We start from the raw sequence: 24,281 nt of genomic DNA on the forward strand, positions 1-24,281 counted from the left end.
ACAGAAGAGAATGGATGGATGTTTAACCCTTTCACGCCTAGTGTATTGTATTTAATACATGCAGTTTTTTGTGAGTTTTTGAGACTTCTACATCATCAGTGTGATTTTTTTTCCCATTTTAAAGCATAAATAAATTTTGCAATACTTTTTTAAGATTGTTTTTTTTTTTTAAGGCCAGATGTAGCAAGTATGATACAAATTATAACTAGTATAAGGGGGAAAATATCTAAAGAACTTTATAAACAAATTTGTCAGCTGGTTCAATGAACTCTCCATTAAAAAAAAAATAGAATTTTGTGACAATTATTCAGGCTTTAAATAATGTTGAATAATGAATTGTAAATCTGCCATGTTTAATCCGAATAAGACTTGGATAATAATGAACAGTAGGTGGCAGCAATATGCGTCTGACCCGCTAAACTCAGAAGAAGAAGAAGAAGAAGAGAGGCGTAGAAGAAGACAAGGAGGAAATGACGTCCGAGCGGAAGTTATCGCCAATGAGACAACAACGCGCCAAATTTGTGAAAAATCTTCAGAAGTCAGTGCAGCAGGATGAAGACGTGCGTCTGAGTTTTAAGGATAGCTACATGTGGCAGTCGCTGCTGTGTGAAAAGGCTGAGCAGGTAGGTTATTTTCTCATATTTTCGTATTTTAGTTTTCTTAGCGGTTTTCTTTTGAGCATCATGACATTTGACAGCACTCTGTCAAAGTGCTGTCAACGTTAACAGTTTTGTAAACTGGTAAATGCTTAACAGACACTTGTTAGAAGAAATATGACCAATGTTATGAAAATAACGAATACATAAGTAAATATTAGAAAGCGAAAGTGATGAATGCGTGTGTTTCTGTCTCTAGCATGGCGGTGCCTTTTGTGCAGGACTGGGACGTTGTTCAGACTCTGGGAGAAGGAGCCTACGGAGAGTATGAAAGCTTCCTTATCATTATTTATCATTAGCTTATCGCCTTTAATAGCCGTCCTTTTCCAGCCATCGCACAAGGATTTTTCTTTCCTTGTTTCATGGGATCATGACATGCATGTGTATGCGCTATAAATGTTCATCTGATACTCCAAAAACATCACTCACAGGAGACACCTGACTCCATCACAGTCACAGTTAGCCTTGAAAAAAAGGAAGATGAACCAGGTATCAAAATGTAGGTAAAAATGAGACCATATATATGCTAAAACATGTTTAATGTAGTGTTATGAGACTTGAAAGTTTAACCATTTTTACAATAACAATTCCATGGTTTTTGCCATGGAATTGTTAGAAAACAAAACAAACAGTCAGTCAGGGTAGCAATGACTGCTTCTATCATTCTTAAATTATGGCATTATGAGGTGTCTAGAGATACCAATGCTCAAAGTGTTGTTATAGAAAAAAACTACTGCACAAAAAGAACCTTTTAACTTTAGATTGACTCTTTAAGTGGGTTTAAAATGATCTTAAATATCTTTGTTTGTTTGTTTGTTTGTTTGTTTTTTCTTGTTTTCTAGAGGTCAAAGTCAAGTTTATTTATATAGCACATTTCCAACAGTGCATGCTGCAGTAAGTGCTTAACAATCCAAAATGCCACTAAAATAAAAAAAAATGCACAACAGTGATGCAGTAAAATATAGAAGGGGAAAAAATATATGAAATAAAAACAACTAAAACAGACAGAATTTAACACCTGACCTTCTGATTTTATTGAAAAGTTTAATAAAGTTTAAAGTACTTGAAAATTATCTCTAGAAACACTTTAGGAAGACTTTAGCTCTTTGTGCATCCTGATGACTTCCACTCAGACTTCCTCTCACTTCTCTTCACCTCCGTGCTCTCTTTTCTCTTTATGATCTAACCGGTTTGTCCTCTTTGTGTTCTTGGTCTCAGAGTGAGGCTGCTGGTGAACAGGCAGACCGAAGAGGCGGTAGCAGTGAAGGTCATCGATACCTCGCAGGCAAAAGAGTGTGCTGAAAATGTCAAGAAGGAGGTCTGCATCCACAAGGTACATCCATCACCTTCACCTGCACAGTTAGTATGAATGAAAGCAGCAGCTCACCAGTGGTGTGTTGTAAAACAAGTCCAGCTGTTCTTAAATCCATATATTAATACAGTAAACAGCTGTATGAAATAAATTGTTAATTAACTGAATCACAGCTTTGTATGATCTCATTTTTCTTTTCCTTGCATCAGTAAAAAACCACAGCCTGTTTATGCCAGTCCCAGACTGGGAGAATTGGATAAAAACTGTTACTGTTGTGAAAACCAACTCTAGCCTCAGCTAATCTGGGGACGTTGGTAGCCCCCAGCTCGAGGGTGTCATTTGTTGGGAAAAGTTGGGTAAAGCTAATGCTATTCCAGGCAAGCTGAAAGCAAATATGCAGATAAGAATACAGATGTACAGATGTGTCTGCTTGTTTTGGCTCACCTAAAATGATGTGACATGATTACAGAAGATCCAACACACACACACACACATACAGACACCGAAGAGGCAAACTGAAAGCAAACATGTCTGAAGTCTTACTTCATACTGGCTAAAATATAAAGAACTGGCATTTGTTATTAATGTTGGTTAGATTCATAAAGATAAACTGGCTGAGACATTAAAAGCGTTAAGCTCTTAGCTAAGTAGAATGATAGCTGAGAGCACTGTTTTGAGGATCTTTGTGTGTGCACTTAACTCATAGATGCTCAAACACACCAACATTGTACGCTTCTTTGGCCATCGGAAGGAAGGACCGACTGTGTACCTCTTCCTGGAGTACTGCACTGGGGGAGAGCTGTTTGACCGAATCGGTGAGCCGCAAACACACATTTGACGAGGAAACTGTCATACAAGAAAAACCTTTTGTTTGCTGATTTATTCTTCCAACTGTAACTTTCCTGACTCAGAAATGATTACCATGAATAAATGAGTTCAACTTAGCTGAAATGCGTCTGGAGTCCAGTAATTATTCATTGCAAATATTTGATTTCAGTCTTACTCTCTTTCTTCTTTTACCCTCTCTTTAGAGCCCGATGTAGGGATGGCTGAAAAGGATGCCCATAAATTTTTCCAGCAGCTAATAGCAGCTGTGGTGAGTGAAGAACATCTTTGTGTTGATGTGACTTCCTCCATATTTTCCTGCTGTTATTCTCTTTTTAAGTTTTTTTTTTTTTAATTTGACCTTTTCTAGGAGTACCTCCATGATTTTGGCATCACACATAGAGACATAAAGCCAGAGAACATTTTGCTGGATGACAAAGGTGAGGAAATGCAATCTTTATCAAAGGTTTCTCTTTTATTTCTTATAACCACCGCCCTCTGGGGTTGATTTTTTGTAATTTTTTTTTTGTATCTTTTTTTACCTTCAGATAACCTGAAGCTGACAGATTTTGGCCTGGCAACCATGTTTCGCTTTAAAGGCCGAGAGCGCCTTCTGAATCGATTGTGTGGGACTCTTCCCTACGTGGCTCCGGAGCTTCTGAGCCAAACAGAGTACAGAGCTCAGCCTGCAGATATCTGGGCTTGTGGCATAGTCCTCACTGCCATGCTGGCTGGTGGTAAGATCCAAAATTTGAAGATCATACACACATCTGTAGTCCAATACCATATGACAGCATTGGCAACGAGAAGTTGACATATCACAAAGCTGTTAGGTCAGCAGAGGCCAGTGTCAAAGCTGCAAGTGGTTGTTGTGCTTTGTGAATTTGCATTTGATTGAATTACTGATTTTACTAAATTAAAATTCATCATTTTTTACTGTCTTGTAACTTGCTGTGATATTTCTGCCTGATGTCGGACAGGACCATCCTCAGTCTTTGTCTCCATCTTCTTTTTTCTTGTCTGAACTTTACAGTCGATCAGATTCAGTTTCCAATCTTTAGAGCCTGACCTGTTTACCTGAATATCATCTTATTTTAAGTCAACAGTGAAGTACAAACAAGCTAGGAGAACACATGGTAATAGAAATAAAAGAAGAAATACTTTATTTATCCCTTATATGGGAAATTCTTTGGTTATAGCAGCTGGAATTTTTATAATAGAAGTATAAACAGTTAGTGTATATATTTAAAAAAGCAAACAAACATTAAAGCGTTGATCCGTTTCGTTTGACAGATTTCCTGACTGTGCCCTTCTGGTGATGTTGAGAGTACGTACAGGTCCACATGGTTCTCACTGTTGTACAGGGTGCCATTTAAGTTCTTTTACTCTGCCCATAAAAATCTAAAAGCTTACTGGATTTAAGTTTGGACTTTTTTTTTTATTTTGTAAGTTCCATCAAAGCTCTGACCCGTCTCTGATTTCACCATGAATGTCAAACTTGTGTAAAGATTAACTTCTATGTTTAACTGCCCCAACCTCCACATTGCAAATCAGCACTGCTACTGAGGTTGGCTACAATCCAGTGATTAACTAGATGCTTCCACTGTAATAGTTTTCTGTGTCAAAGTCTGAAGGCAGCACTCCAGGTCAGAAGTGCGATGGCCATGAGAGTCTTCCTTCTCACCCGTGTTTTGAAACATGGGTGAGAAACATGTTTTGTTTTTTGTTTTTGTTGTTGAACATGACAAACATTGTGGTAAAAATTCAAGTTGCCTTTTAGAACCAATGGAAGAGACTGAGATGCTTGAGTTTTGCACTGTGAGAGGGCACATTACTTTAGCGGTGACATTCAGCAGGAGGGACGTGAAGGGGAAAATGACTAAATTTAACATAAGTATTTCTAAGGAGAAAGCTGTGTACATTGTCTTGAAACTTTGTCATCACATGTCTGTTATCCACTGCTTACTTTTTTTGCCCCATCGCTGCTGAAATCAGTCAGGTTGATGGACGCTGGCAAGTTACAGTTTTATAGATATATTTATATCACATACAGATACAGATATCTGTGTCTATACGCTTAAGAATTGGTTGTAAACTTAACTGAATCACCTTGTGTCTATAATTTGGTTATCTTGAAATACAGTCACATCACTGTAATGGTAAAAGAAAACAACACTACAAGCTTATTTTAGATTGAGGTCTTTTTAAATATTCAGTTTATTTATTGTATATAGTTCTGAAAGATCAGACAGCACGTCTTACATCATTAGAAAAAATGCAAACGCTACTTCCCTGAGGTCGTGCATCATTGAAGGCTGTGCAGTTAATGTGAGGAAACCTTTTTGTTGCTTCCTTGTTAGAGTTGCCGTGGGACCAGCCAACTGAGAGCTGTCAGGAGTACGCAGACTGGCTTCAGAAGAAAACATATCTACCTCCTTGGAAGAAAATACAACCGCTGCCTCTTAGTGAGTCGCAGGCTGTAAGTTTAGTTACTGCATGTTTTACATGTTGTTCTTTAGTTCATGTGTAACTTTTTTTAAATTCAGGTTTGTTATCCAAATTGCTGCTGGCCAGTCCAGATGCACGCATCACCATCACAGACATCCAGAAGGACCGCTGGTTTACTGAAGGCAAGTCCCAGCAACAGGTTTAGTGTAGCTTCAGTGTTCACTGTACTCATACTTGTCTGTCTCTGTAGGAGTGAAGCAGCCAACAAGTTCTCTGCACTCAGGAGGGAACAACAGTCTTCGATCTGATGGGTCACTCATATCTCGGGCCAACAGGTCAGAACTTTGCGCTTTTCTCATTTTAGCTCAGTTTCTTTTTGCGTCTGATAATCTTAAGAATGTCTTTCTCTTTCTGTAGTGATGACAGGATGCAGTTTTCCAGCTCGCAGCCCGACTTTGCAGCCGGTGGCTGGGAAGCCATGTTGTTAATTAGTCAAAATGACGGTCAGGTCAGCTTCTCCCAGCCGACCAAGCCTGAGCACATGTTACTGGGTAGTCAGTTACTAGGTACACCAGGAGCCAGTCAGGTAATTCACATACTCAGTGCTTTCACTACATAAATGTTTATATGTGTATTTATTTTCAATGAAGCACACGAAGACAGAGATTGTTCTTTTTTTTAACCTTTTATCAAAGTTTCTTTTGATTTAAAGGCATCTGAATATCAACAAAACTCTGATGCATTATTGCTGTGAACTATTTAACATGTCCCCATTTCTTCTTTCTGTGCACAGTCGCCGTGGCAGAGGTTAGTGCGGAGAATGACGCGTTTCTTCACTACGGTCAGTGCTGATGACTCCTTAACTGCCCTGAAAGACATCTGTGAAAGCCTGGCACTTGGTTTCAAAGTCACTAGCACCAAACAGGTATATCTATACTCAAATATACAAGATTTTTATATTTCCTGATAACACAGCCTTCCCTTCTGCGTCTCATCATAACACAATTTTATTTTTTATAACACACATTTTAGGTGACCGTGAGCACGCTTGACAAACGCAATAATAAGCTCATCTTTAAAATTCATTTGTTGGATATGAATCAGAGAGTGCTGCTGGACTTCAGACTGTCTAAGGTAGGTTTTACCATTTTAAAAATGAATTGTATATTATTTCTAACACGACTTATCCCCTGCCTTCTGCACGTTCTGACATCTTAACCACTAAAGCTTGCAGTCCATGCAGTCTTGTGAAAAATGAAATTCAGATTCAGTAGCTACAGGACTTTATCAGTGTCTCACATCATTGTGGAGGAATTTTGGCCCACTCTTCTTTACAGTACTGCTTCACTTTATTGAGGTTTGTTTATGCACAGTTCTCTTAAGGTCCCACCACAGCAATTCAGTCACGTTGAGGTCTGGACTTTGAGTGGAGCATTGCAAAACCTCTGTTGTAAATGTGCTGCAGTACTTGGGATCGTTGTCCTGTTGCATGACCCAGTTTTGGCCAAGCTTAAGCTGTTGGCCAGATGAGTCAAACTGAGTCCTGTAGAGTCTGAGATGTAGCTCTTTGGTTTCAGCTGTCTGTATCATAAATAAGGATTTTTCAAACTGGCTGAACCAATAAACTCACTTGAAAACCTCTACATAGATAAGCAGGGCAAATCACTCCTATTTGGCCTTACACAAAAATCCATCATTAAGCTTCAACGTGTCCAGAACTCTGCTGCCCGTATTATTACTAGGACTCCCTCTACCCACCACATCATCCCTATCCTGAAGCAGCTTCACTGGCTCCCGGTTAAACTTCGCATTAATTTTAATATACTCCTTTGTACATTTAAGGCTATTCATTCTCTCTCCCCATCATACCGTTCTGATTTGGTACAGATCCTCCTCTTTTTCTTTCTGTTCCTTCCTTTCATCTTATCACAATAGGGGGCAGGGCTTTTAGTCGCTCTGCTCCTCGACTTTGGAATTCCCTACCCTCTGACCTCAGAAACATCACTTCATTCCCTCTTTTTAAGTCCACCCTCAAAACCCACCTGTTCAAGATAGCCTACTCTATATAACTTCTCCATGCTCTTAAACTTTCTTTTATTATTGTGTTTATTTCCTGTTTTTATGCCTGTCTTATTTGCCTCTGTACAGTGTCCTTGGGTGTTTTGAAAGGCGCTTTTAAATAAAATGTATTTATCATTATTATTATCATTATTATCAGAGCACTTAGACACGCTGTTTATATTGTTGGACCGAGTGGAACTTGTTAGTGTATATTACCTCTAGTATTCATCCAGTTTATTCATTTTCTGGATTGTGTGTCTGTAAAACAATACTGTTTTTAATGATACCCATAGGTAAACAGATGTGGGCATATAGGGCTTAGACTGTAGCCTATATTCATGTAAAATATCTGTAACACTTAACTCTGTCTGTATATCTATATAGATGTAGGAATGCAGTCATCCTTCTTGGTCAGTTGGTTTCACTCATGTTTGTTTAAAACATGCTTACTGAAAAGACGAACTGTAGCAGAGAAACCCATTGGTCTGAGTCACCTAATGAACAGGTCTAAGAGTACAATGTCCTCAGTGTATGAGTGCACTTTCATCAAATCAAGATGGTTGTGTGTGTTGTGTGTGTTTCCAGGGTGATGGTTTGGAGTTCAAGCGTCTCTTTGTGAAGATCAAACACAAGCTCGGTGACATAATCAGCACTCAAAAGATTTTGGTCCCCATCTAGTGAGCAGATCTACACACTCTCTACTGTGGACTGTAGAGAGGCAAACCTGTGTATATATTTACTTGTTTTGTTGCTGTTTTTCATGTATTCTGCTGTTTTGTTTTTTTGCTTTTCTATCATTGTGTTAGAGTTGAGGTGAAGTCTGACTCTTCTTAGTAAATAGGTGTGTGTGTGTGTGTGTGTGTGTGTGTGTGTGTGTGTGTGTGTGTTAGAGTATGTCTACATTGTCATTTGTGTTTCTGCTATTAAAGACTGATGTGTTCTGATTATGTTTAAACAGTCCAAAGTCTTGAATAAATTAAAAGACCAAAGTTGTGCGCTGAGTATTTTGATAAATTCACAGTTGCTTTGCTGTTATCCATGAAAATCAAGTACACAGTACTGGAGTTACACCTCATTGCTTTACACTTTGTTAGGTGCTAGCTTGCTACTCTTACCTTAAGGCTACCACGGCCTAGAATAACTGAGGATCTACACAGACATAAGTGTTATTTATTGAAACCTATGCAAACATAAATCGAAATATCGAGTATAAGCCAATTCTAACAAGTCAATATTTGGTATGACCACCTTTATTCTCCAACACAGCCTGAACTCTCAAGGCTTTCGTGTAATTTCTTTAAGTAGTCTTCAGGAATGGTTCTCCAGGCTTCTTGAAGGGCATTCAAACTTCTTCCTTATATGTTGGCTGCGTTTTATTCGGATCTCTGTCAACATGATCCCACACTGCTTCAATAATATAAAGATACAGGTCTGGGGAAGCCAATTCGTGACTGATAGTGTTCCACTGTGTGTTTTTTCTGTTTATGTAAGCTTTTATTATACTGGCAGTGTGTTTGGGATCATTGTCCTTCTGAAAAGTTGTTGCCAATGAGATGCTTTATAGATCATGTTGCATGTTGGATCTAAACAGTAGTACTTTGCTCATCATAATTTCATCGGTTTAGAAAAGCTCCGACACCACAGGCTGAAATGCTGCTCAGACCACGACTGAGCTTCCATGGTGTTTTACAGATGGCTGTAGACCCTCACTGTTGTACCTCTCTCCTGACCTCCTCTGTATGTATTGATGACAATTTCAGTAAAACATGACAAATTTGGATTCGTGACTCCATAAGAACTGTTACCACACATTTTCAGTCCAGTTCTTGTGTATTTTGGCATACCTCAGTCTATTCTCCCAGTTTTCCTTCTTTAAGAATGGCTTTTTGACAGCCACGCTTCAGATGACACATTTCTGATCAAGTCTGATCTCTTGGTCCTGTTTCAGGTCTTTGCTGGATTTGTTCATGGACATGACTTTCAGATACTGTTCATTTGCTGTAAATAACCTTTAGGCCTGCCACTTCTTTTGTCCATTTTTTTCACAGATTGAAACAAAGAAATATGAACAAATAATGTTTTCATGAAAACCTGATATTAACAGGGTTCCCAAAGACATGATTTCAAACTGACTCTGCTGTGTTTAATGTCACATGTGACACAACAGTGAGCTTTCTTATCAGTGTTAAAAACATTAATGTGAAAATGCTCAGGTACAAGGACTGGACTGAAAATGAGTGAAAAAGAGGCCAATGTCCAAAGAAAAACCCATCAGAAAGCCTGAAGATGTATTGCTGTCTCCTTGGAAGCAAAATATGAAGAAATGGGAGATGGCTCAAGACTTTTGTGCTTTTCCAGCTGGATGGGTCGGATATATGACTATGAGCCTGTTGCCTTGACGGTGATGGTGACGCTGACTGGCTCATTATCGTCTCCAGGGGGAGGGGCTTGGCTGGTGGGTGTTAGGGTGGCACTCATAGGTGAAGAAGTGAGGGGTGAAGATGCCCGGGGTAAAGCCATGACTGGACCTGCAAAACATCAAAGTTCAGCAGATAAGACAGATGTGCATTACGATTTTTAGGCCTGCTGACGGTTGAAACATCTGCTTAGAGATATTTCCGTCACTTCCATGTGGGCCATCAGCAACATCCTATATGGGTCTATATGTGTGTTTATAGGTGTATGGTCACTTAGGGTAGCTCATCTTGCCTAGGCTGGATGATCCACCAATCTCCTCTATTCCTCCCTCTGACCTGCTGACCACTTCATCTTCTGGGAAGTTGATGTTTTCCCTTGACTGGCTGTGCTGCCTGGAAGCAGGAAATGATAAAACGCCATTTCTGTAGCAATAACTGCAAACAGGAAATCATTAATTCTTGGTTTTATAGACATATATCCAGATACTCACCTGCCAAATAACAAGTCATGTAGTCCTGGTGGAAAGAAGACAACATTAACATCACAGTGATTTTAAACAGATCAGCAGGATATTGGTGATCATGTGCGGTGGACTCACGAGGGTTGTTGTTGCGGTTGCGGATTATGTACATGAGCAGCAGAACCGTGAGAATAGCTGCAAAGAGCATCCCACCGATAGCTGCTCCAATCACAGCAGGGTACACGTTGTAGCGTGGTTCAGCTGCAACACATCATAGTTACAGATTGCAAAAAAGTTCAAATCTGTCAGAACACCGCTGCTACATCCAGGAGCTCGAGTGGTTCTCAACCCAGGTCAGTGTATGTCATGATTTGAAAACATTACTTTACTATTATCCTGTAATAATAAATGTTGCTTAGGTTCTTCTTTAAAGGGAGCTCTGTTGAACTGAACAACGTGGATTCATTCATTCATTCATACAAGGGTTGAAAACCACTGAACCATCCTACCATGTTTCAGTTCTAGTCAGATGTTTACATCTACTAATCAGGGGCATGAATCTCATGATAAATTAAGGGTTTTGATGATTTATTTGAACTGTTCTTTTTTTCAGGGTGGAAGGATTGTACAGCATACATCTTTAATGACTAAAAAAAAACAAGGATTGGGTACACAATTTTCTTTTTTTTTTCTGTAATCAACAGAGAATAGAAATTAGCCTGTGTTAGCCTGCTTCATCTGCATTTTCAACGATGTAGCTGCTGATTAATGATGAAAATAAAGAATTTGGAGGTAGTCCTCCTTCTTCATTATTCCACCCACTTTATGCACTTTATGTGCCAGTGCCATCGGCAGCAACACAGCCCCACAATATAATGCTACCACCACCATGCTTGACGCCTGGCACAGTGCTCTTAGCTTTGAAAGTCTCGCCTTTACTCCACCAAACATACCTCTTAGTCATTGTGGTCACTTTAGTGTGGACAGTAATACTGGTGTTCCAGCAGTTTCTAGTTAATGGGAGGCTTGAGCCTTGTTGGTTCCTGGGTTGTTCCTGAACATCATAACCAATTTCCTCTGATCCGAGGGTGACTGTTTGGGTTTTCTTTGCGTATTTGGCAAAGTGGAGGCACATCAGAATAACTTGTACTTATGCACTCTTGTTTGAACCAGTGATCTTAGAATCTGTTTTAGAAATGGCTCTAAGAGACTTTCCGAACTGCAAATCTCTTCACTGAATTTCTTGGACTTTCCTGTTGTTGTGAGTATTGGTCAATCCAGTAAGTGCCCTCAAACAAGTTCCTTTTTATGTTGGCAAAGAGAAAGTACCAGCTGTAGTCACTAATGAGAAGTTAATCCACCTTGGCCCTGTTAAGATAAAAGACCTTGTAGAACCGTCAGCACCACTTGTTAAAAGATCTGAGTGTATGTCTTTATTACATAAAGATGAAATAAAGACATATGCTGCACCAATTTAGACCTCTCTGCATCGAATCATATCTGTTATTAATCTCTGTCTCTCTTCCACAGCATGTCTTTATCCTGTTTTCCTTCTTTCACCCCAACCGGTCGCAGCAGATGGCCGCCCCTCCCTGAGCCTGGTTCTGCCAGAGGTTTCTTCCTGTTAAAAGGGAGTTTTTCCTTCCCACCGGGGCCATATGATTGTTGGGTTTTTCTCTGTATTTATTATTGTGCGATCTACTGTACAATATAAAGCGCCTTGAGGCGACTTTTGTTGTGATTTGGCGCTATATAAATAAAATTGAATTGAATTGAATTGAATTGAATCATACAAACCTATAAAAATAAAAATTCAAAGAAATTGCTGAAAGCCCGAAATTACATTCATGCCAATGATGAGTGTATGAAAATCTGACCATAACTGCACAGGTTTCTCTGCAACCTAAATAAAACAAATGGCTTATTCAGAACAGTTTCCTGCAATAATATAATACAAAGTGGCACATTTATCACACAGGATGAATTCGAGGGAAGATCAGGAGGACAGAAAAGAAGAAAGTAGCAAGGAAGTGAGGAAAAGGTGTGTAAGCATGAGGTATGTGTCATTGTTTGCATGTGTTTTTGTTTGAGTCTTTCACCTGAGTGGATAACAAAAAACAAACAAAAAAAACACCATAGTTAGACACATCAATCATAACACAACATTAAAGATTGTATCTCATAATTAGCAATGGTGCTTGAAAGAATTTTTTATATTCCTGTATAAAAATAACCCAAAGCATCATCTGATTTTAACACGAGTGTAAAAAAAGACAACACAGTTAAGCAAATGACACAAAAATATTATCTACCACCTAGGTAGATCTTTTTTAATAAGTCTTTGTTATCCTCCATCGAAGTGGTTGAACATCAAAGCAAGGTGTGTAATAAAGCCCTCTTTCACATTCATGAGTAAATAAGCAATCATGGTGTGCTTGGCTGTTCAAAAAGAACTCTGTCCACAGCACATAGGAGTCCTGTTGGTGTAATATTTGGCCCACTGTGTCAGAACAAAATAGATGCTTGGTTTAACTGTATTTTAATTGTAAATTGCGTGTTTGGAGAAAAGAGATCACTTCGTTCCCGCCTGTCAGGAGAAAGTTGGGTGTTGCAGCAAGATGAGGATCCTGTTCGATCACAAATTGATTTCATGCTTCTTCTTTTTTTTAACGGGTAAAGACAAAGTCCCAACTTTAAGCCAATTTCTTGTATGCCAGACCGATGTTTAAGCTACAGTTACTTCTGCATAATGTTAGGTCTGTACAGAAAGCAATGTTTCACATACCTTTGTCAGTCACATTTGGATTGGATCGTCTTCCTCAGCAAAGAACTGATCACTAATATGTTTTTTATCATTTGTTTAATTGGGGTATTATCTACTTTTAGAGCTCAAATCTGATCATGTTTTATGTCATGTTAATGGAGAAGTTTGAAACTGAACACACCTTTCAGAACAGTAAAGTTATTATTACATCTATATATGCATCATCTATATTACATATAATTACATATTATATATTACATGTTATATTACATCATCTTTGTGATTTTGCCTCTTTTTATTTAAGCTTAACAAGCCGAAAATGCCCATCTCTTTGCTAAAAGTCTCATATGTCTCACATTTCCTTTACCTGGAGTCTGTGCAGCAGAAGGATGTCCCACAGTGCGGTGGTTCACCGGTATGATGCGAAACTGGTAGGTAACCGTTGGCGTCAGGCTCCCCACTGTATAAATCCTGACAGCTGGATCCTGGAGGATGTTACGGTACCAGACTACGGGACCAACTTTCTCCTCATTCCCACTTCCTTTCCTTTGTGGTCGCTCAGACATCCATCGGTGCTCCAGGAAGAAACCTGTCCAACCTCCTGCTTCCTGGTTCTCCACCACCCACTCCAGCTCCACCTCATTACGCTGTCGACTGGTGTACATCACTCTGACCAGGGTTGCATTGGGTGGCATGGGGTACTCTACAGAGATAACACAAACAGAAATATCCCCATCTGTATGACTTCTGTGTGATGACCACTTGTAACATTTTATATAGCTCATCAATTTTCATGCTGACTGTAACTTTATGGACAGTATATGTACAAACATCTGAGGTGTTATAGTATTCTGATCTTACGCTCAGCAAGAAAGTAATTTAGAATTAAATATAGATTCATAATTCTTACTCTTGATGACTAAAGTGATATTGATTTCGGTTCCTCCCACTGCGTTGGAAGTGGAGCACCTGTACTCGCCGCTGTCTTGAGTTTCATCTGTGTCTCTCACAGTCAGATTGGCCCATGCAGGCGTTCTCAGAAGCATGTACTTTGAGGTGTCTTGGACACCGACACCCTGATTATTAAACCAGGTGATTTCATTGACAGGAAGGTAGTTGGCTCTCAGACTGCAGGTAAGCTGAACGTCGCTCCCCTCGTACACAGACACGACTCTGCGCTGTGTCTGCAGCACTGGTGCCTCTACGTGTGACAATGTACAGATTATTATTTAACAATTTATATCTGCTATTTGTTGTACAGTGAGAATGTGCACTGACCCAGTGTGAGTCTGCAGGTCTTGGTTTCCACCAGAAGCGGGTGTTTAGCGTGGCAGGTGTAAGGTTTCCCACTGCGAGCTGTGCCATAGCGGAGAATCAGGATGTTGGAGGTTTGTTCCCCACCTTTGCTCTGACCTTCGGGGCCCTCCCACCACACCAAGGCTTTCGGGGCCCCTCCCTCCCACGAGCAGGATAGCATCAAGTACTGTTTGTCAATAATCACATAAGCAAAACACAGTGGCTCTGCAGGGGGAATATCTGACGGAGGAGAAGTGAGATATAAACATGTTCAGATACATGATCACAAAACTGTCACTAACTTATCTTTTACTGTTTGTTGACATTGCTGCACTCACATGTGCGTGTGCTGCACTGTGTCGACTGTTTCAGGGCAGCATGGGAGCCCAGGCAAGTGAACAAGCTGTTATTAGAAGTTAGGCCTCCAGAGGGCAGCATGATGGCAGTGCTGGAGGCTGAACTTGTTTGCTGGGCTGTGTTGGACTGATCTTGTATCAGGTCTCCAGTCCAGTGGAGGGAAGGTGAGGGGAATCCACCAGGCCAGGAGCACAGCAGCCTCAGAGAGGTGTGATTCAGAGCCGGCTCCACAGAACAGGACGGGGAGCCATCAGGGGGGTCTGTGGGGGATATGATAGAGGTAACAAGGTAATGATGTGCAGAGTGGAATTAACTGATGTCATCAGGGCCCGAAAACCTTTTTTTTTTTTTTTTTTTCGATTATTGCTACATTGTTCAGGATGTTTGGTTAAAATAACTACACAAAAATTATCGAAGAAGAAATATGTTGTTATGATTTTGCAGTTTTTTTTCTTCTGTTGGTGGTGGAGTTCTTCTGAAAATGTAATCTTAGCAAACAGCAAAAACACAAGACGTGTGCAAAACCAAAAAAGGGAGAGTGAATGACGTGCTTGCCATGATTGTGACATCACAGTGAGATACCTGCCAGAGAGTCCCATCAACTTCCAAGATGGTCCAAACAGGAGAACAGGTCAGCAAGTCTTCCATTATCTGCTGTGTGTGTGTGTGTGTGTGTGTGTGTGTGTGTGTGTGTGTGTGTGTGTGTGTGTGTGTGTGTGTGTGTGTGTGAGTTTGAAGGTGTTTAAGCTTTTGAAATAAGTATATCAGATGAATGTGCTGAATGGAGTCAGAAGACATTCAGAAAAAGAAACTGAAAAAGTGAAATGATCAGGGAGATGTTTCTAGGTCAGAGATCCTGGGTGAAAATCAAAGATGTTTAAGCTGTTGATAGTATTGTACTGAAAATGTCAAATCTGAACAGTTTAATCACATTTGACTCTTTTACACTCTTTGCAGTAACAAGAGAGAACAATAGGCGTTAGGGTAGAGTGCAGGGATTGACAGAGGAGTAAGATGGTTAATAGCATGATCAGAGGTCACACTCACAGTAGACGGTCAGGCTGATGGTTTTTTTGGAGAGGGTGTTAAGGTAGGTATTCTGAGCCAAGCAGGCGTAGTCGCCAGTGTGCATGCGGAGGATCTTGGTGATGGTGTACTGCGGCCCGCTGTAGACCTGCGAGTTGTTGTAGTACCAGACATACTGACTGGCTGGATTGGACTGGGCCTGACACACCAAAGAAACAGTTTCTCTCTCCAGAGCCGAGTAACCCCGCTCTGTTATACTGTACGGAGTCACGTTTATCTGAGGAATGTCCGGGCCAACTGAGGAGAAAAAACATTGCTGTGAAACTTAATGTGATGGACCTTCTGCTTCATTTAAAAAGTGTCCACAAAAGCTGACTCATAACAAAATGTTTCATCAAAGTTAGTTTAGTTTCACAAGATGACATTTTCTCTGAGAGTGACAAACACTGATGATGCAGAGTGTCCCTGTAATTTACTGATTACTCACACAGAAAATGCCAAAGACAAGTTTAAATTAGACAGAAAATATCAAAGTCATACCAGTCATATCATACTGACAAAAATCTCCACATTGATCCAACTTCCTCAACTTACAGATGGTGTCCAGCCACAAGCGGTTGGAGCTTTCACTGTTAACTGCGTTGCTGGCCACACAGCGGTACCAGCCGGTGTGGTTGCGGTTGACGTCGGTCACGTTGATAACACTGCTGTCGCCTTGTGCGATGATCGTGATGTTACCACTGCGGGTTTCATGTTGCCACACGTACTGGATCGGTCCAGTCCCATTTTCCAAATTGCAGCGCATCCACATTGTAGATCCTTCCACTGGAGATACGTCACTCAGCAAGAGGTAAGGCTTAGTGATGGGGACTGCATTAACGGCAAAGAAACACAGTGTTTAGTAACTGGAAAGATCATTTTACAAATAGAACAAAGCTGCAAGTTCCCGCGAGCAGCAACATTGGAGACTGAACATGAGACAAGTGTCAATGCTAGAAAAAAGGGGCCCTACAAAGGCTAGATATAATTTGTTTGCTATGGCTAATTTTTTACTTGTATAAACTGTTTCATGAAGTCTTTTTTTCCTTACATATAACCTTCCTGCTGTATTAAGTTCTATAATATTAGTAGCTTTATTTTATGACAGTATTAAGATTGAAGATTGAAGATTTAACTGTGTCCTGCCTTTACCTATGCTAATTTTGATGACAAAACAGGAGCTCACCACTGTTAGCATTTAGCATGTTCACTGCTGTCATTTTTAAAAATAATAATGCTTCCTTTTCGGTATTTAATCTAACAGCTTTTCCAGAGTCTGTGTTCCAGTTGAAGTGAATGAATTTTTAGCATTAGTTCGTTCCTGTCTGCCATATTGGACTTGATAATGAACTAGTCAAATGTATTTCTTGGCTGGTTGGCGATGTTTCCTGGAGGTTGCTGACTCTCACTTGTTGAATCTGGTTGCCAAGAAAGTGCTACACTAAAACCCTCTGTGTGATTGCATTGGTTGCTATCAGAGTGCCACAGTTGCTTGTAGTTTTTTGTGTTTGTCTGCAAATATCCACTAGCTACAAAAACGGAGAAGGTTTGCGGTCAAAATCAAAGTTGTTCGACAGAGCTACAGCCAACATGTTCAAAGGTGCAACTTTTACTTTGTAGTTAGACAGTCTTCATTTCTAGTTTGTGTCACACTCATCACAGCTTTACTACAGCTCAGAGAATAGCTGGACACCACCCATCACTTTCATTCAAACTATGCCCCATCAAGATGCTAGTGCCCAAAGAAATCACAATCGTTTTGCCAACCGATTGGAAAAAAATGGACTATACATTTTTCACTAGTGACAGATGGTTGCCAGTGGGTCAGCCTGTGAAACTGAGACTTTAGCAATCATTTTCCCAGGAACTGCTGTCAACTTTCAGCAGCCACTCACAATCCGTCAGGGAATCAATATTTTTTTCCTTGCGACCATTAGTTGCCAGTTGGTCAAGGCCTATGTGACTTAGGCCTTCTTCACGTGATCCTGCATTTTAACCTTAATTGTTAAACATTTAAAATGGCCGACAAGATAATGGTGTGGTTAGTGGTCACCTGTCTGCAAAACCTAAATACGGTTTATGGAGGCACTTGCCAAACAAGCTAGTTTGCATAAGCTGGGCCTCAACCCCCTTATCCTAAAAATCCTATTTTGGGGGCTTGAAAAAACAAGCTCACCCTTTGAAAAGGGTGAGAAATAATCTGTAGTGCCTGAATCCATCTTTTGTATGCAGTCTGTGGTCCCTCTATGGCCAACCTTAATACAAAGCTATAATCTCCTGATTATAGGAAATTGTGTTTTAGACTTTTATAATCTAAATCGTCTTTGCCAAATAAAGTAAAGAAGCTTTTTTTTTCTTAAAGTTTTAAAATGCTCTGTTCAAAAGACCAACAAGTACCATAACAGATGAGCTTTGAGGACAATATTTATTCAGCCCAGTGGTTTTTATCTACATAAAATTCTCTGCAGTGAGTGAATTGCAGCTTTTTAAACCACCACAGTGTCCTTTAGCGCATCAGTAATATAACCGTGTCTGCTTTGCTCACAGACAAAGCAACATATGTTGAACAGTAGTGTTTCTGAGATGATAAAGGACAAAAAAAGAGAGAAATATCTACAGATTTTTATTTTCAGTTTTTCTGCAGTGTTCCATCTCTTCCTCTTTCTCTCCAATGCACATGGCGGCAGGGATAGTAATGACTCACTACAGTAATTTGGATACACTGTATAATAATTTAGGATAATACACCCAAGTACACATCAAGTCTACTGTCCTATTTTGGAATATATAATACAAATTTCTCCATGTTGGAGAAATTGGGCAACAAGACTGAATGTCAGTCTCTTGCAGCGCCACTGTTTCAGCTGTGAACTGACTAAAAATTTGTAGCATTCGTGACAGCAGAAAGCCTTACCTCTGACAATGAGATGCACGTAGTAGTAGTAGACTTTGGGCTCGTTGTCTATGTCATAGAAAGCCTGGCAGGTAAATAAGCCTTGTGCAGCCAGAGGCAGCTTCTCAATGCTTATAGCTGCACTGTTTGAGATGACAGTCAGCTGTCCCAGCGTATCAGCCAGCTTCTGAATCCTCGGTCCTCGTCCCACATTATACACCACAGCTTTTATGCCTTCAGTACCAGGCTTGGTGAAGCTCCATATGTACATGTCAGGTACAGAGGGACCACACTCCAGGATCACGGCTTTGCCCACTACCCCATACACACTGGCGTCCTGGTACACCACCTCATACATCTGGGTGTCCTTGTACACAACCTCTCCATTGGGGTTGATCTGCAGGGCTGGAGGAGAGAGAGGATACAAAGATATGCATGCAAATATGGGCGTAAAGGAACAGGAGACGCTGGTGTCGTTTGCCTCGTCGGTGTTCGGTCGCAGGATTGATTACACAGTGAGTCTCAGAGGCAGTGTAACATTGTTACAAGTGATTCCAGGCATTTCTTTATCTTAATTTCCACATTCAGGTTCTAAAACAGCTTTTGTTAGCATAGCCTTTCTGTTTGTTATCTACAGTGCCCTGTGACCCATCATTTAGATCAGTAAGAACCAGATAACTGTAGATGCATCAGTGTATTTGATGCTCACCCCAAATTTGATTGGAGAAATGCCAAATATATGTTCTTGATGAATTTTGAATCTTTATATTGAATATTTTGCATTATTTACACAGTCTACATACTGATATGTGCTTTCAGAAAATGACATGCAACTGTTCAAATCCTACATTTTTGCAACAGCATTCCAGATCATGAAGAATTCACTTCTCTTAATTTGCTCTTTTAAAGGATGTTTAAAAAGTAGGGGTTTAAATGAATCCACAGACACTGGAAAACTCTTACCATTTTCCCCCAAAGTGACCAGACTGGTAGTTAGATATAGAATGGCCAGTCCTAGCAGTGGAGCCACCATGGTATCATGATGATCCCGAGTCCAACAACCTCTTTATCCAAAAAAATGTGGAAAAGATCAAAAGGTGAAGCCTAACTGACCATTATAGCCCTCCTTCAGATGCCTGAGGTTGCGTCTTTCGTACTCTCTGATCTGCAAGTCTTCTTGGAGATTCCAGTGCATTCGACTGAGAGTAGGAAGGGACGGAGGGTCAGTAAACTGATTTAGGCTCAATTATTAATGTGTTTTCCTTTCTCTCTATCCCTCTATCCTCCTTTCTTTCTCCTGCTGGGTTAGAATAACACACTGACACCGAGACCATCTATTATACAAGAAAGACACGTAAGTGGATGGGCTGGCCTTTCACACACACACACACACACACACACCTGCACATTAACTAATGCAGTCACAGTTGCAGCTGAATCTGTCATTTGCGGATTTAACACCACAATCCTCTACACAGGAATTTCATACAAATTTCAGATCTCCAGAATGTCATAAACATATATCTATATCTATATATAAAAATTGTATAAAATTTCTCTCTCTATATATGTAAATGTATAAATATATACAAGACAAAAATAGAGAGGTGGAGAGCTCTGCAAAAACATTTATGCAGCCCGAGTACGATTAAACTGCATTTGTAATGTGCAGTCATCTTGGGTGACTTGTGAGATTAAAGGCTTCAGATTTCAAAGGTTTTATGAGGATCCAAGGAGCAGAGTAAACTCTACCAGTGGGATTAAAATTATTCAGTAAAAGTATTCAGTATTTCACCGTCGTGTTTCCTCACAGCATGCTCTCATTGCATGTCAACATTTAAAAATGTAATCTCCACTTTACAGTGGACTGCAAGAATGCATAGTCTGTCCATCAAACACTTTTATTCAGTAATTTTAACAATTATCAACGTGTTTATATTTATACAAGAGCAGAATAGACTGCTTGGTGGAGCCATGAGTATGTAATGTGAGACGTTTGTCATGAATGAATGCAGGGCGCAGATCAGTTTCCCTCACTTGGCAGACAAACAGAAGGCTGGAATACAGCAGATTACTAAACAGACAGTAAGGTACATACTTTTCCTTATTTAGGGGAAACTAATCAAATGTTAAAATGCAGCTTTATCAGCTTTATCCCAGCATGAGAATTATTGAGGGAAATTAAGGGGTCTATAGTCCCGAGCAATAAATTCCTCAAATATCATTATTATTTGATATTATTATATATAGTTTTGGTGAGAACTGATGAGATTGAATTTTAGCTCTAATACTGACTGACTGGTTGTCGGGCACAGAAATGTGCCGTTCAGAATCATAATTTCTCAAATTAGATGCAGACTTTCACTACATCAATTTGGCTAGGAGCTCTTTTCTATTTGTTGGCTTGTTTTGTTTTTGTATTATATTTAGCATATAGACAAAAAAAAGTTGGGACAGTGTCATGTTTACCACTGTGTAGCATCCCCTCTTCTTCTAACAACAGTCTGTAAACACCTGGGAGCTGAGGAGAGCAGCTGCTGGAGTTTTGTGGATATAGCTGCTTGATGATGCTCCAAATGTTTTCACATCTAGACGTTTCTACTTACAAAGACATGTTGCTGCAGTAGATGCAGTATGTGGTTTGTCATTGTTTTATTGAAATATTCAGGCCTTCCCTGAGAAAGATGTCACCTGGATGGGAACATATGTTGCTCTAAAACCTGTATACACCTCTCAGCATTGATGGCGCTTTTTCAGCAGCCAAATCCGTAGGCACCATCCCATCAGAGACGCAGACTTTTAAGCTGAGTCAATGGTCAGTGACTTTATTGTCCCCAGTGGGAAATTGATTTGCAGCATGTCCACACATCAAACAACAAATACTTTTTTTTAACAAAAAAAAAAAAAGAAGAAGAAAAGAAAAGAAGATAAGCACTGTAAAAAGATGGTTCCTTTTCTCTTTGGTCTAAGAACAAGGTGCCCATGTTTTCCCAAAAAGAATTTCAATTTTGATGCACATACATGTTCATAAACTAATTATACAGTGTCTAATTGGTTGTAATCTTTCTGTTACCTATATATTTCTGGTGGCTTCCAATCAGTTTGCTTTGTCTTTTTTTAGCACTCTAAACACAGAATTCAGCATTTTGAAAGCTGTTACAACTGAAACTAGACACCTACTGTATATTTCACTTTGCTGATTTATGTATAGAGCCGTTCAAGATGTTCTTGCCTCCATGTTGTCCAGCCATTCCCAGTAATGGACACCAGGTGTTAAAAAGATTATTTTTAGATCAATCATTTTACTTTAAGGGAAATCATCGAAATCATCTAAAATTGGCCTAAATTTCAAACTACTGTCAGTGAGTCCAGCACTGGCCACCCTATCCAAATCACCCTAACATCAGTTGATGCAGAAAACATCTACAAGAACTCCAAAGATGAATCACAGTATTTTCAGGTAATTAGAAGCTATTGGTGTAAAAATGCACATGTCCACTGATCTGAATGAGAGATGTGCCTTATAAAGTGACATTTTCTAGTGTCTGAAACTAGGATTTCTTTCACAAATACACATTCACACTTGAATGGACACACTGGGGGAAACTCAAGGATGCTTCAACATGCAGACTGGAGGAGTTGTTTCTAATTCGTCAGTGAACCACACTATGTCCTGAGTGGGGACACTGAATTGGATAAGCAGAAGATGGATGAGTGGATGGATGGATGGAGGGACTCACCCTGTGGTTCACTGGAGTTTTGATCAATTCTGAATATATGAATTTAAAAATATATTTTTTTGCCCCAACTACAGTATTGTTGCTGTCAGTCACATTTCACACCTTGTTTCTTTACTGTGGATTGATTGATTTCACCTTATTAGAAAAAAAAGGATCTGACACTAAATAGTTCATCCTTATGTAAGTATACAGGATATTTCCAGTGTAATATTTTAAGGTAAAAAAACCCCCAAACAAACTATTTCCCTCATCTAACTCTTTCTGTCACACTCTCACACACACAGAAGGTTAACACAAGCTTTCACTAGCTCCATTTTTAGATGAAATGTAGGCCCAGTTACAAATTCAAGCCTCTGACTGTGAATGAAGAAGCTGCAGGGGCTTCTCAAAGCCTGTGGCTAAGATGCTAAAACAAAATATTTCTCCTATTTTATAAATGAAAACTACAGTAGGCTGGTCAGAGTTTTCTGTATAACATTTAATTTACTGTATCGAACATGCTTTAAACGACTGTGAGCTTTGCAGTGAAAAGTCGATGTGGGGAACTCCTAACTTTTACTGTATTTTAAAAGAGCTAAAAAGCAAACTGTCAACAAAAATAGTCACATGTGAATTACAGCTGAAAGAGAGGGGGGTATGACTATGAGCCCGTCGTCTTGACGGTGATGGTGATGCTGACTGGCTCGTTATCGTCTCCAGAGGGAGGGGCTTGGCTGGTGGTGGCGGGGATGGGGGTGGCACTCATGGGTGAGGAGGTGAGGAATGAAGCTCCTCGGGGTAAAGCCGTTGCTGGACCTGGAAAAAGACAAACATCAAAGACAGTTTTTTTCAACAAAGCTCACAATGAGGGAAAAATGAGCACATATCTGTCAAAAAATGAAGTTCACTCCAATTTATCATTTGCATCGTTGCAGATGGATAACTAAGAGTACTGGCGCTGATTATTGCTAAAAACATAAAGTCATAAAACAATCAAATAAACAACAACAACAACAAAACCCATAAAATAGAACCTATTGAATTGGATTTTTTTAAATTGATTAAAAATAGAAAATAATTTAATCTGGACTTGAAACTATGAATCTATAAATGTGTCTATTCAACTTTCCTGGACTGGATGATCCACCAGTTGCTCCCTTTGACCCACCAAACACTTCATCCTCTGGGAGGTTGATGGTTTCCTGCGACTGGCTGTGCTGCCTGCAGTCATCAAAAGATGAAACGCCATTACTAATAGATAATTAGTTACCATCAGAACTGCAAACTGGAAATGTTTCATTACCAGTCACAAGACACTTCATTAGGTACACATGTTCACCTTATTTTTGAAGGGGTCATTACCTGTGCATACACATGTTTTTGCCATACCTGCCAAAGCCCTGCTGCATTTGTGGCTATAAGTGTGAGTTAGAGCTGACCCGCTTAAAGCTTATGTTTTCATTTTAGTAGAAGCAGCTTAGAAACAGTAGGATACAATGTCAAGCTCATGATTAAAGGAGTAGATGTCTAAAAGGGGAAAATATATGAACGTTGCTTCTGTGTCTAAAGGCCTTTACAAACCTAACTAGTAACATTTATGCTAATATTTCCTGTGTTAGTCCAAATAGTTTTTGGACTCGCCTGTCTTACTAAAGTCGTTCACAGCCATTAATTTCACATGATGAATATTCTGCATTTGTTTTTTTGGATCAAGCTGGATTTTTCTAATTTTTCAGTATAGAATAAACAGATCTCACCAGTCAGATTAATGCTTTTGGCAACAAGTGCGCTTTTAAGCTCAAAACTTACTGAACAGACACACAGCTAGACGCTGCTTCGGGTCAATCATCTCTAAAATGATTTCTCTGCCTCCTCAGATGTGGTCCCAACTCTGCCAACTAGAACTCAAACTGCCCCACTGACATCCTGAAATATGTACAAAAGTGTCCATGCTGCAGTTTTAACTCCTGCATCAAACCATGAAATTTTCCCTGCTGCTCCCTTCTC

General features: G+C 39.8%; 2 protein-coding genes across 2 annotated transcripts in view; one reads left to right on the forward strand and one right to left on the reverse strand.

Annotated features, from left to right (window-relative positions):
- The first annotated feature begins 471 nt into the window (after positions 1–471).
- chek1 (checkpoint kinase 1) lies at positions 472–8,291 on the forward strand. Its single transcript, XM_039618213.1, has 14 exons — positions 472–623; positions 856–921; positions 1,875–1,989; positions 2,675–2,783; positions 3,000–3,064; positions 3,164–3,233; positions 3,342–3,530; positions 5,154–5,258; positions 5,340–5,423; positions 5,492–5,576; positions 5,659–5,827; positions 6,035–6,166; positions 6,274–6,375; positions 7,888–8,291. The coding sequence occupies exons 2-14, from the start codon at positions 857–859 to the stop codon at positions 7,978–7,980; spliced, it is 1,383 nt and encodes a 460-aa protein (XP_039474147.1). The 5' UTR covers positions 472–623; position 856; the 3' UTR covers positions 7,981–8,291.
- A 215-nt stretch (positions 8,292–8,506) lies between these two features.
- LOC116313089 overlaps positions 8,507–24,281 on the reverse strand; it is a 29,683-nt gene continuing 13,908 nt past the window's right edge. Inside the window, exons 19-32 of the mRNA XM_039618754.1 lie at positions 23,410–23,495; positions 22,937–23,090; positions 19,669–19,754; positions 18,577–18,960; positions 16,218–16,493; positions 15,645–15,920; positions 14,579–14,857; positions 14,223–14,480; positions 13,855–14,145; positions 13,312–13,647; positions 10,319–10,441; positions 10,211–10,235; positions 10,012–10,112; positions 8,507–9,830 (exon numbers count right to left, since the gene is read on the reverse strand). Of these exons, the coding sequence (XP_039474688.1) occupies positions 9,682–9,830; positions 10,012–10,112; positions 10,211–10,235; positions 10,319–10,441; positions 13,312–13,647; positions 13,855–14,145; positions 14,223–14,480; positions 14,579–14,857; positions 15,645–15,920; positions 16,218–16,493; positions 18,577–18,960; positions 19,669–19,754; positions 22,937–23,090; positions 23,410–23,495 (2,824 nt within the window). The 3' untranslated portion in view covers positions 8,507–9,681. The remainder of the gene's footprint in view (positions 9,831–10,011; positions 10,113–10,210; positions 10,236–10,318; positions 10,442–13,311; positions 13,648–13,854; positions 14,146–14,222; positions 14,481–14,578; positions 14,858–15,644; positions 15,921–16,217; positions 16,494–18,576; positions 18,961–19,668; positions 19,755–22,936; positions 23,091–23,409; positions 23,496–24,281) is intronic.

This window comes from Oreochromis aureus, linkage group 10 (genome assembly GCF_013358895.1).
Source record: "Oreochromis aureus strain Israel breed Guangdong linkage group 10, ZZ_aureus, whole genome shotgun sequence".
In the NCBI taxonomy this organism is placed as follows: Eukaryota; Metazoa; Chordata; class Actinopteri; order Cichliformes; family Cichlidae; genus Oreochromis; species Oreochromis aureus.

Bases quoted from the DNA above. Each gene is read 5' to 3' on its own strand.
- chek1 (XM_039618213.1), top strand. From the start codon at position 857: ATGGCGGTGCCTTTTGTGCAGGACTGGGACGTTGTTCAGACTCTGGGA. The intron at 3,065-3,163 runs GTGAGTGAAGAA...GACCTTTTCTAG, and splicing joins AGCAGCTAATAGCAGCTGTG to GAGTACCTCCATGATTTTGG. The intron at 5,424-5,491 runs GCAAGTCCCAGC...CTGTCTCTGTAG, and splicing joins GGACCGCTGGTTTACTGAAG to GAGTGAAGCAGCCAACAAGT.